Consider the following 16,162-nt stretch of genomic DNA (forward strand, 5'->3'; position numbering starts at 1 on the left):
AACCAATATAAATATGGATTTTCATTTATTTTTTTTATAGTATCAACAAATTCGATTAATTTTGTTTAAAGAGAAGCAAACGTTAGGAATATTAAGAAAACGAGTTTATAGGGTACAAAAATAATTTATAAACTTATAAACTCGTTTAGTTAAGAAAATAAAATAAGAATTTAATAACTTATTTTTTGAAACTTTAATAAGTTATTTCGAGTTTGATGATATTAATTAAAATTGTCATCTCTAACACGTTTTAGAATGTGTGAATTATTTTATCTAGATATTTCAAAAACTTATATTTAGAACAACATTTAAAAATATTTTATAAGACTCGTACATAAATCCGAAAGGTGTCAAGTGAGCTTATAAGTTTTTAAAAGTATTTTATAATATGTTGGAAAAAGCGTTTGACAAAACTTTTAGAGAACGAGCTTATAAGATCGAACGAATAATTAGATGTTATGAGTTCATAAATTCATTTAAAAAAATATAAGGAGTTTAAAGTCTTTTTTTAGTATTTTTAACAAGCTTCTTCGATTTTAATTAATTATAAAAATTAACATTACTAATATTTTATAAACTTATTTTATCTAAATATTATAAGGGTGCATTTGGATTGATGAATTTGGATTTGAAGAAATAACTGGGAGATCGTATTTCAAATGACTCCATTTAAAAAGAAATTTCAAATTCATTATTTTAAATTCTTCAATCCAAATGCAACCTAAAAGCTTATTTTTAAAATAAGACAGAATATCTTATAACTTATAAAAATAAGTTTCAGAAAAAAATAAAATTATGAAACTTATAAAATATTAGTAACAATAAATTTATAATTAATATAATCAAAATGTACGAAGCATATTAAAATATAAAAAATAAGTTGGGAACTGGGAAGTCCTTACTTTTTTAAAAATAAATTTTCATTTAATATATGCTCGCCACATTAGGTATATAAAGATTACGTTATTTATGTTATTTAAGAAAAGATTTTATACACGTGTATATATATACATATATATATTAAATAAAAAAAATGGAAAAGGATTTTGAATAGAAATTTGAATTAGTTTATTTTCTGTTTTTCTAATCCTAGATATTTTGAAATCAACGAACATACAATTAAGATATTTAGTTACCCAATACATTAATATTTCTAAATCAATCAACAACTTAAAATAAGCAATTATTGTTGTTAGAAGTAGACTAAATACCTACATCTTTTATTCTAATTATGCAATATGATTTTTTAAATACATCAATATTTCGAGATCAACGATTATACAATTACAACATTTAGTACCCAATCCGTTAATATTTATAAATCAATCAACAACGTCAATGAACAAATCAGTATTTCTAAATCAATAAAAAAATTTCCAAGCAAAGAAATATTATTATTATGGTAAATTACATTTTGCCATCCAAACTAAATATGTCTGTTTTTAAACTTCGCTATCAAATTTTTTTTTATATCAACTTACTATTTCAATTTTTTGAAATTCGTATTTTACCATATATGACTGTCTTTTTGTTGATTTTTCTGGCAGGAAAACATCATATTTTGTACATATATGAAAAATGGTTGAAAAACAATTATAAATGACAAAGTGCAAAATTTCGTAAAATTGAGATGTTAAGTTGATAGAAAGAAAAAGTTTAGATGCCAAAATATAAACATATCATAGTTCGGATATTAAAATATAATTAATTATTATTATTAAAAATAGATTAAATACTTACCGCTGTAAAACTCGAAATTTACGATTTTGATTGTGAGATTTCAACTTTACTAGTGAGACAGAGAATCATTAGTGTTTATTTCAATTATTTTCTAGTTACCTATCACTGTCCATATATTAATTTAGTGATCCAAAATTCCAAGTAGTGAGTCAAGAGATCTGCCCCATTCTCAGTCAAACTCACTGCAATCTGACTTTAAATCGTGTTAAAAGTGAAAAAGACATCCTCAAATTACACCACATGAGACGCCTTTTTCTGCAAACACGCCTTTGTAAGAACAACAAAAACATTGATGTTGCCAATAGGGCTTCCTGAATTTCTGAGCATTTGTTTAATTTGGAGGTGGGCCAATTGCCACAATGGACATAGCAGTAGTAGCAACTAATACAGTTAGGCACTTGTCTCTCCTTTAAGTCGCATTTGACAATTTTGTAGGGGGACTTTGCAGGGTGGGGGGTCTATCACTTCATTCTTGTGGATGGGTATCTTTAATGCAAAAGGAAAGGTGGGAGCAATATATATATAAATACCAATTAGTTGTGAAAACAGAAAAACTAATTGATTTATTGAGTTAAAATACAACAGATTTGTTATTGGTCGGACCATGATGCGATTTTAGGCAGACTAAAGTTAGATTTTGAAACTCATCCTGTTTTCATTAGTAATGTTATTTATTTGAATACTTGGACAAGTTTGTAATATTTGCGGACAAATTTACTTACACGAGGGTATTATTTGATTCAATTAGTACATTTAGTTTCAGTTGAAAAGGGGCTTTGATCGTCTGGATAGAGAGTCACGGATATACTATTCAAAATTTCTTTATATCCATTCAGTATAAAATGGTACTACATACCCAACAGTATAAAGTCCCTTCAGACGGTGCTGGATAGTGCGATATGTTCTGATCTAGTTGAATGCAACAGGCTTGGTGCTGGTTGAACTTTAGTAGAGATTGAGGCAGGTCGTAGTTGGATTTCATAACTCACCCTGTTTTCATCCATAACGTTATTTACTGCTTGGACGAGTTTTTAGTATTTAATGAAACCGTATCTGTCCATCGCGATCAATTTTATTTAGACGAGGGTGTTATTCACTTTGCTTGATACATCATAGCTTCCAAAAAGAGGCTTTTCTTGGCTAGGCAAGGGGGCAAGGGGAGCCTTAAGACGTATATACTATTCAAAATCTCGTCATCTCCATTCAGTATAAAATGATTCTACATGCTCAACAATATAAATTCCTTTCAGATGATATTGAATAATATAATATGCTCTATACATCTTGTGACGATGTTCAAATGACGATGAATAAGTGCACGCTGCATCAATATTAATTATCAAAAAATTAAAAAATAATTAATTTTATTATATATATAACGCAATAATTTGTCTGGTTTGGTTATACAATATTCCCAAGTAAAATTAACAATATTGTCATGTATATCAAATCTACATGTAAGAACAACTAGGAAACCAAATGTCATGGGTAGTGGGACCCAAGATGAACACAACTAAACCTGAGTTAATGGGTCCCACTCCCTTTTTTAGTTTTTGGGTTTTAGAATTAGTGGGCCCCACTGACTTGTTTTTCTTTGGGGGGGTGGGGGTGGGGGGTGTGGGGAAATGGGGACATAGTCATAAATTTCATGCATGCATAATTATAAGGATAATACTGTTCATCAGTAATGGACATGGGACAGCTTTCAATAGCTTTAATTTGTTGGCTGGTGGAATTATTACTATTATTATTATTTTTTTTATAAGATTCTTGCCTGATTTTTCCTTTTATATATATATATATTGTGTTCTTTCACAATTTTGTGAAAAGAAGAGAAATTGTATTTATGAGTGTTTATAAACAATTATAAAAAAGAAATTGAAATTTAATTATTTGGAAAAATAATTAAGTATTTATATTTTATTAATAAACTGTAAAAGTTGATATGGAATTGCTCACAATTTTTTGCTTAAATTAATTAATTTAAGCATTTCGAAAACAAAAATTATAAACAAAAAGACTCTTATCAGTTTTTTAATAATAACCTGATAAGTACTTATTTTAAATCCTCTTAATCATCAAAATTTTTTGGCCTAAAATAGGTGTTTAGTACTGTAAACTCAACTAATTAAATAATAAGATTTCTTATATTTTTGCAATGTGATTGTTTTTTCTTTTTGAATTATATATCAATCACGTGACAAGTATTATAATAACATCAAACTCCATTCTAGTACAGTTCCCCAACACGGATTAGTCTATATTATTTGTTCGTTTAGATAATTTTATTGGTATTCATTCTTGCAGATAAATTTACCCCTCATTTAATGTTTCTATGTAATAAGTTTGTACTTATAAAGAAAAAATATAATCATATTAACATCACTCATAGTCCATATATATATATATTATGTTTATCCCTTTATAAGTAAAAAAATATATATGAGAATGTTAAATGATGGGTAAAATTAAAAATTTATGTACTTTTTTTCTTTGTTAGAGTCGGTATTTTTCATTCAAGCACTAAGAAAATGGAGTTAGGTGTAAACAGAGAATCTTCGGAATTGGTGTAAGTGTAATCTCTAAACCTTTTTGAAAAAAAAGGGTAAATTATAATGACCTCTCATAAGGTTGTCCATAATTACGAATATATCCTCATTGTCTGAAAAACTAATAATACCCCCTGATTTTAATGATCGCCTAATAATTAGCCCAATCCGTTAGGTTTTCATTTATTTTTTATAATGAACTAACCAAAATGCTATTAAGGATTACAATTTATAATTTTATTTATTTTATAAATTTTTTTATTTTTTGTTATGGATTAAGTGGACAATATTTTTATAATTTTTAAAAAAATTTCATCCACCCCTTACAATTTGTTTTATGAATTTTTAATTTAAAAATATACAGTAAGGGTAAAATTGATAATTCTATACATCCATCCAAGAATTTACATAATTCCATCAAACAATAGAGGGGTATTTGTAATTTTTCAAATAATACGAGGATATTTGTAATTATGATAAACCTCAGGAGAGGTCGTGTAATTTACCCAAAAAACTTGTACAATTTTACATTTCAAGAGGGATCTGAATGTAATTAGTCCTACAATTAATACAAAAAATAGAATAGATTCTTATTTCTTAGCTTTGATCTAAATTTAATTTCGCTGAAATCTTGATTAAAATAAGGAATAATTACACTCCCCTCCCCTTAGATTTGGTGTAATTACATGTAGACCTCTAGTGATTTGGGAAATTACATTTAGCATCCATCGGATTTTATTTTCGTCTAACAAATAAGTCCAACCATTAATAAAAATTCATCGAATTTGCTAATATTAATAAAAAAAATAGAAAAAAAATTCAAATCTACCTCCAATTGACTTATTACTAATTTATTACAAGTCAAATAAAATTGACCAAATTACCCTCATACGTCTTCACACGTTAATGCATGTGAGGAGATATATCTTCACCGTTATAAGGGTAATTTAGTTGAAAAAAAAAATATTTGACCTACAATAAGTCAATCGATGGTAGATATCAATTCTTATTCAATTTTTTTTGCTAATATTAGTAAATTTGGTGAATTTTGACTAACAAAATGACTTATTTGTTATACGAAAGCAAACCGCAGGAATATTAAATATAATTTTTCAAACCATATGAAATTTATATGTAATTATATCAAAATCTAGAGAAAAAGAACCTAATTATCCCTTAAAATAAATAGGAGAAAATCACAAAAAACAAAAAAAACATAGAAAAAAAAAACTGGGGGTGAGGGGACCCTCCATGATTATGAGTTGGGAAAGGGCGTTGGTGAGTCTTGCTGCATTGCCGGTAAAGATCTCACCTAACCATATTTATGAAAAGTACAGTAAAAACTAAATGGATATTTACATCATCTCATATTTGTCGTAATTACTAATTAAATGTGGCAAATTCATTGTACATGTACAAAAAATTAATAATAATTAAATTATTATTTAATAAAAAATTATAATAAAAAAATAATTATTAAAGTGAATATTCGAAGTAGGAGAAAAAGAGAAAATAAATATTAATGAAAAATAAATAATTATTTTTAAGAAATAGTTTTTATAATTGTAGATAGTGTGAGAAATATGAAAATTAGTGAGCGGAAAGGAAAAAAAATCGAACGATAAATAAGGAACACACCAAAAAGATGTTAACCCTTAATACACAGTGTAGATACGTACATTTTTTCTTGATTTCAAAAATTATATTTAGTACTGATACTATTTATTTATATTTAATTTTTTTTATTAATATAAACAAGTTCGATAAATTTTGACTAACAAATAAGATCTATTTATTTGACAGAAATAAACATATAATTTTTCGAACTACAAAAAAACTTATATATAATTACACAAAATTTGGGAGGAGTATGATATAATTATCCAGAACTAAGTTACGAATTAACCATGGTTGGGTTAAAGTAATTCTGCTTTTCAGCATCATATTCTTTTTTAGGAAAAAAAATAAATAAATAAATAAAGGAAGTGAAAACCCCACGTTCACGCACCTCAAACCACGTGGACTGCAGGTGACCGTTTATCAAAAAATGTAATCTTTTAATTAATGGTGATGGAGCCCCCGGGCGCAATACAGTACTCCATTGCGTAGCCCCCAATAATATGTACTAGCCGTATGCGGGCACTCCATGTATATGCAAAATAAATTATTATTTTTATAAATTAAATATATATTATCATAAATAATAATTCATATTTTGTAAATATCCCTCTACAATAGATTGTTTCATATTTATTTTTAATTCATATTTCAAGTTCATATTTATTTTTAATGAAAATGGCGTATGCAAATATTCAATAAGTACTTATCAACTTATAATTGAAAATAAGTCGCAACGAATATTTTTATTTTACAGTTCGTGTTTTTGAACTGCTTAATTTAAATTAATTAAGACAAAAGTTATAAATAATTTTCTACTACCTTCTGCAACTTATTGCTCAAATTATAAATATTATGTTATTTTTCGAAAATATCAAATTTCAACTCCTTTTTCCCTTTAAACTTTTGTTTGTTAAATACTTTTATTTTTTACTACTATATAACTTACATTCTTTTTTTTTTTTTTATCAATTTATTTCCATCATAAAAAGAGTTATTGCAAACATTCCTTTAAGGGCTCATTTAGTTCGCGTGATTATACATGATAGCATTGCTTATCATGCATAATGACACGTTCGATTCATGATATTAATATTAGGTCTGATATTAGCAATATTAATTTATAGGATAGTGTATCCACTTCCTCCGACATCTATTTCTCCTCCTTTCATAACAACTTAACAATAAACTATAATAATAAAATTGATTCATATTTTTTTGAACTTTTAATGAAACAACGTATTATATTATCACATGAAATATTATGCATCACAATACACCAAACTGCTATTTATACACTCAATCCCATCATGTATAGTTTGCTCACATGAATCAAACAAGTTTTGAGTATAATTAGAGAGCAAAGTGTTTAATTTAAAGGGATAATTCCACTATTCTCTTTTGAAATTTAGTGTAATTATACGTAGATCCCATGTGGGTTGAAAAATTACATCTAATACCCTTAAATTTTGCATTCATCTAACAAATAGGTCAATGAATTAGTTAAAATTCACTAAATTTGTTGATATTAATAAAGAATTTGAATGAAAATTAATTTTTGCCCTCGATTCACATATTAGACTTATTGCATGCCACACAAGTTTTTTCTGACTAAACTACCTTTATAATGGTGAAGATAAAAAAAATTATTTTAATTTGTAATAAATCAGTAATTAGTTAATCAAGATAAATACAGAATTTTATTTGATTTTTCTATTAATAAAAATAATTTGATAAATTTTGACTGATGAAGAAATTTATTTATTAGATTAGAGTAAATCTTAAAAAATATTAAGTAAAAAATTTAAATTATAAAAAATCTATATATAATGGGATGGAAAAGTTTAATTGTCCCTAATTTAAAAGGAAATACTAGAAGTGGGAGACACGCGTCACAGGGAGAGCGTGGGTGTGGAGGAAAACGTTGAGGAGGAGAATGTCTCCAACGGGAACACCACCTTGGTTCTTGGGCTTCTCTCAGTTACTCTCTTTTCTCTCTCTGGAGCTCAATAAAAAAGCTGCTCCGCCTTCAGTAATATATAAATACACCATAGCTAAACTCCATATACACTTCTCAAGATTATTATAAAGGCAAAGGGAAAAAGATTAACCCCTTTTATCCTGCTCTCTCTCTCTCTCTCTCTGCCCACGGTCTATCCATGCCCTAGATCCACCCATTGTCAAACCATCAACTACTCAGTCTTTCAATTTCCACTCATGCGCCATTCTTGTTTTCAGGTATCATTTAATGGACCCTATTGAGATTTTCTTCTGAAATTGCATTTTTGTCAGTTAAAAAAGCATTCTTGGTGTGGGTTGTTGTTAGATGAAGAATTTTGCCTTTTGGGTTCTTGAAAGAATTTGTCATGTGTATCTTATGCTGTGTGAGTTGGAGTTTTGTCATTTTAACTTTGATTGAGTTGAATCTTGGGTTGAAGTTGTTTTGTTTGGTGCATTCTTAATTGAGGTGAAGGAATGGAAGAGGAGGAGTTCTTGCTGGGGTGAAGTGAAGGAAGAAACAAAAACCTGATTTTGGAGGTGGGTTGCTGCGGGATTGTGTTGTTTTGGGGTAGAATGGGTTGTGTTTGTGGTAAGGCCTATGCCATTGATGGTGATAAGGAGAGTCCTGGGGAGAGGTTGTCTAATAAAGGAATATCCGATTTGCGGGCTTCCCGGTCTGTTTCTTCCAGGAGGGAGGAGAGTTACCTGGCAAAGGATCGGTTGGATAATGGTGGCAACGAGGGGCGGGTGGTCTTGATAGATAAGCAGGTCAATGGTTCAGCTAGGTTAAGGGGAGAGAATTTTGAGAGGAAAAGGGAGAAGGCTGAGTATACTTCTGCGGTGCACCATCCCGGGGCGGGCATGGTCCTGAGGGCAACTGAAGGGGAACAGGTTGCAGCTGGATGGCCGCCTTGGTTGGCTGCTGTGGCTGGTGAAGCTATCAAAGGATGGGTGCCAAGGAGGGCAGATTCTTTCGAAAAGTTGGATAAGGTATGCTTTTTCCTTATCTTCATCATTAACATTGTATCATTGAGTAGTAAAATGCAATTATTGTCTGTTTTTTCATGGAGAGGCATCGAAGGTGTATTTATACGGCTGTAATGGTGTGCTTGCATCAGAACCTCATTCGTGTCTGATTCATTGTCTTTGATTTGTCTATGTGTAACTATTCATAATATTATACTTTTGACCTCTGTTAAATGTACTCATTTTTGAGACTGAAAGAAAATTATGCTTGTCGCATTCGTGGAATAGGGCGAGAAGGTGAAATTATACCTTGCAATTGAAAGTGGAAGCACTCGGCTAAGATCTGGTATAGGTGTCTGAAGGCCATCAAACCTTACCAAATAGATCCAACGTTGTATCAATTGTATGTTATTGAGAATGTTAGAGATTCATGTTGTTAACAAGATACCCTAAAAAATTTGTTAAAATTTACTCAAGCAGGAGTGCATTGCCAACCTACTGTAATTCCAGAGATGATCATCAAATTATATCAGTTACAGTACCATCTTTGTCGTAATGAGAGAGGGCTGGCCTCAATTTTTGTTATTTTAATAATAGTGATGTAAAACCCCTTTAAGACAAGGCTTCCTGTATTTTATCATTTTTCTATCGTTTGTGCATGTTTCTTGCTGGAAGCAAAACTATTTTGACCAAAACATTCTTTTGTAACATTAATATGTTGGAATATCTTTGGCCACTGTGCTAAACCTTTTTCCTTGGCGGTTTCTTTTTCTTTAGATTGGTCAGGGTACTTACAGTAATGTTTATCGTGCCCGTGATCTTGATGAAGGGAAGATTGTTGCTTTAAAGAAAGTAAGGTTTGATAACATGGAGCCTGAAAGTGTACGTTTTATGGCAAGGGAAATTCATATTTTGCGGAGACTCAACCATCCAAATGTGATCAAATTGGAAGGTCTGGTTACATCACGGATGTCTTGCAGCTTGTATCTAGTTTTTGAGTACATGGAGCATGATTTGGCCGGACTTGCATCACACCCTGGTCTCAAGTTTACCGAACCTCAGGTAGCCATAGTAGTTCTTTGGTAATCTATGAGTTAAATTGAATTGTCGTTGGTTATTATGACGTAAATTGAATTATTGTACCAAACTAATGTTTTCTATTTTCCCTTGGCTCCAAGAGTACATTTCTTTCTTTTTCTCAACAGCCATTTACTCATACTTCTATATATGTTTCTAGAGAAGTTGCATTGAATGATCCTTATTCAGATTCACTTTTTGTCTTCTGCTCTCAGATTCAAGAGGATATAATAATTTTTTTTTGTCCTTTTCAGGTTAAATGTTACATGAAACAACTTTTACGCGGGCTTGATCATTGTCATAGCTGTGGCATCCTTCATCGTGATATAAAAGGTTCCAACCTTCTGATTGACAATAATGGCATCCTGAAGATTGCAGACTTTGGTCTTGCTAGTTTCTATGATCCTCATCAGAGTCAACCACTGACCAGCCGTGTTGTGACCCTTTGGTATCGACCACCTGAACTTCTGCTTGGTGCAACATATTATGGAACTGCCGTGGATTTGTGGAGCACGGGTTGCATACTTGCTGAATTATATGCTGGCAAGCCTATTATGCCTGGTAGAACGGAGGTATCTTATTATTAGTGATATTTCTTTTATTTTCCCCTGATTTGCCACATAGAGATCTCTTTTGAAGATTATATGACAATCCTCATTACTTGATGACCTTTTAGTCATTTTCTACTTGCTCAAGGATGGTTCTCTGTCTGGGTTTTTTCAATGTACTCCTGTACAGAAAGGTCTTTTTTTACCATGATATGCATACAGCATCAACAATGAGGATACAACTTCCAATTTAACTAAGAGTAACTGAGATTACCCATAAATATAGTCATATTGTTGGTTTTAAGAATTTAAAGTGTTGAATCGTAGACTAAAAGTATGACGCAAATATGTTAAACCTTGGCATCATTTGTTTCTTATATATTTACTTCTATATTTCTTTCTTCTGAATTTGCGAGTGAAAATTTTCATTTTCTCTACTAAAGAGTTTCAGGAGTTTTGAGTGTGATATTGAAATTACAAACTTGGCCTTTTTGTAGGTTGAACAGTTGCATAAAATATTTAAACTCTGTGGATCACCATCAGAGGAGTACTGGAGAAAATCAAAGTTGCCTCATGCAACAATTTTCAAGCCCCAACAGCCTTACAAACGCCGAGTTGCGGAAACATTTAAAGATTTCCCTGCACCAGCATTAGCACTCATAGAGATCTTACTCTCTATAGATCCCGCAGATCGAGGATCCGCAGCCTTAGCTTTGAAGAGTGAGGTATAAATATTCTCAACAGATATATCGTTTTACTTTCTAACGTGGGAATCTCAATAAACCAATTCTTTTACCCCCTTTCCACCTGTCCCTCTACTTCAGTCACCGCAGGCCACCCCTCTCCTTGTGATTGCAATCCTAATTCATTGTTATGGCAAGAGAAGGTTTTGGAGCAGTAAATTGGGCATTAGTGTAACTTGTTGGTGTTTGTTACTTTACATTATTAGTCTTAATGGTGAACTCTTATGACCTATCTGGATAAAATAGCAGCCTTTAGGGAAAGTGAGTTATACAAGCCTATTAAATCCAAAATGAAAATTGGTGTTAGATCGAACACAAAATAAGATGCTCATTCGTTGGTGAATCATTGTCTGCTAAATAACTGCCTTCATCAGATGTTAATCATGCAAATGTTAGAGAGACCTTTGAGACCCTTAACCAGCTAAAGCACTTCAGTTTCCTTTCTTTTTGATAAAGATTACTTACTATTTGACCTTTAGGAATTCCAAAAGCACCTACCTCTTATGAATGCTTTTGTTTCGAATATTCATGTCTCTGAGGTAGCTTAAAAAAGTTGTAGTTTTTAATAAAAGAGGGATGGAGTGACAATTACGCTGAAGTATACGGTCGGCTCAGCTACAAAGACTCAAATTATCCTTGCTTGATCAGCATGCTTATTACAATGTATTTAATCTTTGGAGGGTATTAAACAGTTTTCATGCATCATTTGCCAGAACTTCTGAGTTCTTAACAGTTTTTGGGAGAATTTCAGAGAAATGAGGAACCTTATATTGTTTTGCTCTGCTCACAGTTCTTCAGTACTAAACCGCATCCTTGTGAGCCGTCAAGTTTGCCAAAATATCCTCCCAGCAAAGAGTTTGATGCTAAAGTACGAGATGAAGAAGCAAGGAGGTGAGTATTTTTAAAAACGTACTCATGCAAGTTTGTAGCTTAGATGCTGAACCAGTTATGGTTAAGCCGGTATACTTTTGAGTTTTAATTTTGGTTTCTGAATATGTCCTCATTGAATGAAATTTTGTAGACAAGTGGCAGCGGGAAGCAAAGGTCAAAGGAATGACCTTGAAAAGAGAGGATCAAGAGAATCTCGTGCAGTTCCAGCACCTGATGCCAATGCTGAACTGATCTCATCTATGCAGGTGACTAATGTTCTAACATGTTATATACGCCACTGATTTTTTCATTTCTGGGAAAAGTGAAGCTTTAGATGGAAGGAAAATCATGTCCAACTGCAAACAGATATTGTCAAACCGAAGTTGTTTTTTCTGCCATGATAAAAAGGAAAAAATTTATGGAGCTAAAAAATGTTCAGCTAATTAAAGTTTCATTGTTTTGTATTTTCTAAAACTAGTAAGGTGATCGCTTAAACAGAGAAAAGTCAGGGGAAGTCTTCCAGATGCTTCTCTATATAAATTCACTGAGCAAGTGAACATAAGCCAGAGATTATAAAGTAATTTCATGAAAGTTCTAAATTCAACCTAATTTCACTGAGCAAGTGAACATAAGCCAGAGATTATAAAGTAATTTCATGAACGTTCTAAATTCAACCTAATAGATTTGTGAAAGTAGCATATGAAGGATTTGAATTATGTGATTTGACTTTTGATGTAGTCTTTGAAGGAGGGAGTAAAGAGTAGTCATGTAGTTCACCACAGTAAATGCAGATTTTTGTTGAGTTCATTAAAGAAATGGAGCAAGAGCAAAATGACTTAAACTTACGGTAGATCCGAGTACAATGTTTTTCTTCTTTTCCTTTAGTGGGTATACCAGAATATGGTGTTGCTAACTCTAATTGTAGGAGTTCCTAATTCTTGCCAGATATTTCTTTTTTGATGGTTTTATCTTTTTGTTCTTTTAATATTTTTTTATCTATTTGATGTGATCATATAATTTTGGGTAAATGTTATATTTGGTCCTTTAAGTTTTCGTTTAAAATCACTTTAGTCCCTCAAGTTCATTTCACTTTAGCATTTCTAAACTTTAGTTTTTGTCTCAGTTTGGTCCCACTTACCATTTTCGGACGAAAATGTGACCAGAGTTTGGCTTTTTGGAGGGTAATATGGTCAATATAATTTTGATTTTATCACTTTAGTCCCTTAAGTTTGTAAAATTATCAAATTAGTCCTTTTTTAGAAAGAAAACCATTTTTTTTATATTTTTATATGGTATGATGTAATTATCTTGTATGAAAATTGAAAACTTTGAACTCTTGTGAACACGATATTAACGGATTGCTTGACATTAAAATAAAATAGTCTCTTTTATTTTTTTCATTTTCGAAAGTGATAAAAAATATCAAAATTATATGTAAATTTATAAAACTTATCTAATCTAAAAATATAATAAAATAATCTATTAATAAAAGTGACTTAGGGTTTTTTTTACATTTTCATATTAGATAAGTTTTATAAATTTATTCATAATTTTGGTTTTTCTTTAACTACTAGAAAAAGATTGTTTATTTTAAGTTAAGCAATATATTATTATTATGTTCACAAGAATTCAAAGTTTTCATTATTCACACAAAATAATCATAACATATCAGCATAAAAAATATAAAAAAATTAATTTTTGTGTAAAAAAGGATTAATTTGATAATTTTACAAATTAAGGGACTAAAGTGATAATATTAAACTTATTGATCATTTTACCCTCCAAAGAGTCAAAATCCGGCCACATTTTTGCCGGAAAATGGCCAGAGGGACCATATTGAGACAAAAACTAAAATTTAAGGATGCTAAAGTCAAGAAATGAACTTGAGGGACTAAAGTGATTCTAAAGAAAAATTTAAGGGACCAAATATAGTATTTACACTATTCTTTTTCATCTAAAAAGGTTCCCAAGTATTGTCATGGGTGTGGGATTTATGTTTAAATGATTCAGAAGCACACGTGGCACCACCGTTCTATTTTCCCTCACCTTCCAAATTTTGTTGCTACTGCTACGTTACTGCACATTCTTGAATATGTCCACATGAAAGTGCTTGAATTTTCTTTGCCTACGGTGAACAGTGAACTTTTAAGCCATAAATACTTCTAACCCTTTGTGTCTGTTCTGAATCCAATGCAGAAAAGACAAGGTCAGTCCAACTCCAAGAGCCGGAGTGAGATGTTCAGTTCTCATCCTGAAGACGTGGCTTCTGGTTTTCCAATTGATCCACCTAGGCCCTCCCACTCTGTGGAAGAAACAAGTAATGATCCACAAGGAAGTATCCACAAACGGGCATCCCATTCAGGGCCTTTGGTTAATCGGGCTGCCTGGACAAAGGCTGGAAAGGGCATGGAAGATGCTCCAAAGAGTCTGGCTGTAGCTGACTTATCAGCCATGTCAGGCCTGGTAGCTGCTAGGAGGAGCATGTTGTCTGATGAGCATCGGGAGAAATCTTATTCTCAGCAGGGAGTTCCGAAGCTTATATCCCGGTTTCCAGGATCATTCAAAGAAGCTTCGAATTCAATGACGAGGCAAGACCACCAAAAGAATAACGGACTGCAAGAAGATGAAAAAGGAAACAACAATCCTGTTCTTGTAAGTAATCATCTATGAGTTTCAAAAAAATTGTAATGATTTAACGTATTATAATTTGCTGGTGAGAGTCGGACTATGATGAGTTCGATTAAGCATTAGAAGCACATACTCATTGCTACTTCTTGTTTTTCTATCTCCAGGTGGGTAGAGGGTCAAAGGGCAACAAAATTCACTACTCTGGACCGCTGTTAGTCCCTTCCGGGAAAGTGGACCAGATGTTGAAGGATCACGATCGCCAAATCCAAGAAGCCGTTAGACGGGCTCGATTGGACAAGGAGAGAATGCGGAAAATGCAGGTCGAAGGAAACCAGTTATCGACAAACTCATTATTTGTTTCTGGCCGATGACTGCAACAGATTCGACCGAGAACCGCTGAAGGACGGGCCACATAGGCCGTCAATGAAATTCGTGATTCTTTAATAATTAGTTCGTTCCATCTTTTAGTCTTTTTGTTTTTCTCCAGTGGAGGATGTTGATGGAGAAGACAGTAAATTACTGTATAGGTGCAGCCGAGGTAGGTCTGGTTCCAAGGTATAAGAGTTGAGTAGGAATTCTCTCCTTTTCGCCCCCATATATGGGGCCGACTGATCATCTGTATTTTTTATTGTAGTTCATCAAAGCTTATGATCAATTTGAATACATATGTTTACTCGTTCTCTCTTGCAAGAAGGCTTCAACTCTGATCTCTATCGCTGGTTAACGAATGTTCTAGAATCAAGAATCATACTTGACGTACAGGGTATTTGCATTAAGCCCATTATCTACCAACACAATACTCGTTCTTGTTGACGTGCGTTGGTGCCCTTGTCGTCTTTTTCAACCTGAAACTTTTCTTGGGTGACTGTGATTTCGATTATCAGAACATGTCAGCTATGGGATCGTAAGCTACTTATGAGGTTATGTACATAACGCGAATTATCTACCAAAGCTAAATTTTTATTCACATGAAGAATCGATCACATAATCTTCTGACAAGAACCATCCATCCTTATGAACATGCGTTGACGCCCTTGTTAGGAGAAATCTGCCGCCCAAGCACCGGCTTGGCCTTTACTTTTGCCGGCATTGGATGCAATCTGCCTCCGGCAGCGGTACCTCATCGTCTTGGGCTCACAACCAAATAAGACAGTTACGATGTTAACTTTCTCTCCAAAAACAAGAAGTGATTGATTCTGTAGTTTGGATTCACAATCTCTAATTATTTAATTATACAACTGCAAATTCCAAAAATAACATCATGTGAACTATTTTTGGTAAAATTAACGAGTGTAATATGTAATTAAAATAAAAAACGTGTGAGTATAATTTAATCCCAAAAAACGATTTTGAGAAAATGGGCTAAAGTATATTAAAAAATTACACTCGCACTTAAATGCAGAGACGACGTTAAATCAAAGAG

General features: G+C 32.0%; 1 protein-coding gene across 2 annotated transcripts; it reads left to right on the top strand.

The window, feature by feature from the left end:
* The first annotated feature begins 7,886 nt into the window (after positions 1–7,886).
* On the top strand, positions 7,887–15,412 carry LOC105176995 (Protein kinase superfamily protein). Of its 2 annotated transcripts, none has more exons than XM_011100007.3 (9): positions 7,887–8,144; positions 8,374–8,897; positions 9,651–9,935; positions 10,205–10,522; positions 10,996–11,223; positions 12,032–12,132; positions 12,263–12,377; positions 14,308–14,763; positions 14,904–15,412. In XM_011100007.3, exons 2-9 carry the CDS (start codon positions 8,481–8,483, stop codon positions 15,108–15,110), a joined length of 2,127 nt encoding a protein of 708 aa, XP_011098309.1. In that variant the 5' UTR covers positions 7,887–8,144; positions 8,374–8,480; the 3' UTR covers positions 15,111–15,412. The 2 variants fall into 2 exon arrangements, with proteins under 2 accessions (XP_011098309.1, XP_011098308.1); XM_011100006.3 differs by having other exon boundaries at positions 8,380–8,897.
* Positions 15,413–16,162: the final 750 nt, after the last annotated feature.

Source organism: Sesamum indicum, linkage group LG13, assembly GCF_026168435.1.
Source record: "Sesamum indicum cultivar Baizhima isolate 11 linkage group LG13, ASM2616843v1, whole genome shotgun sequence".
NCBI lineage: Eukaryota > Viridiplantae > Streptophyta > Magnoliopsida > Lamiales > Pedaliaceae > Sesamum > Sesamum indicum.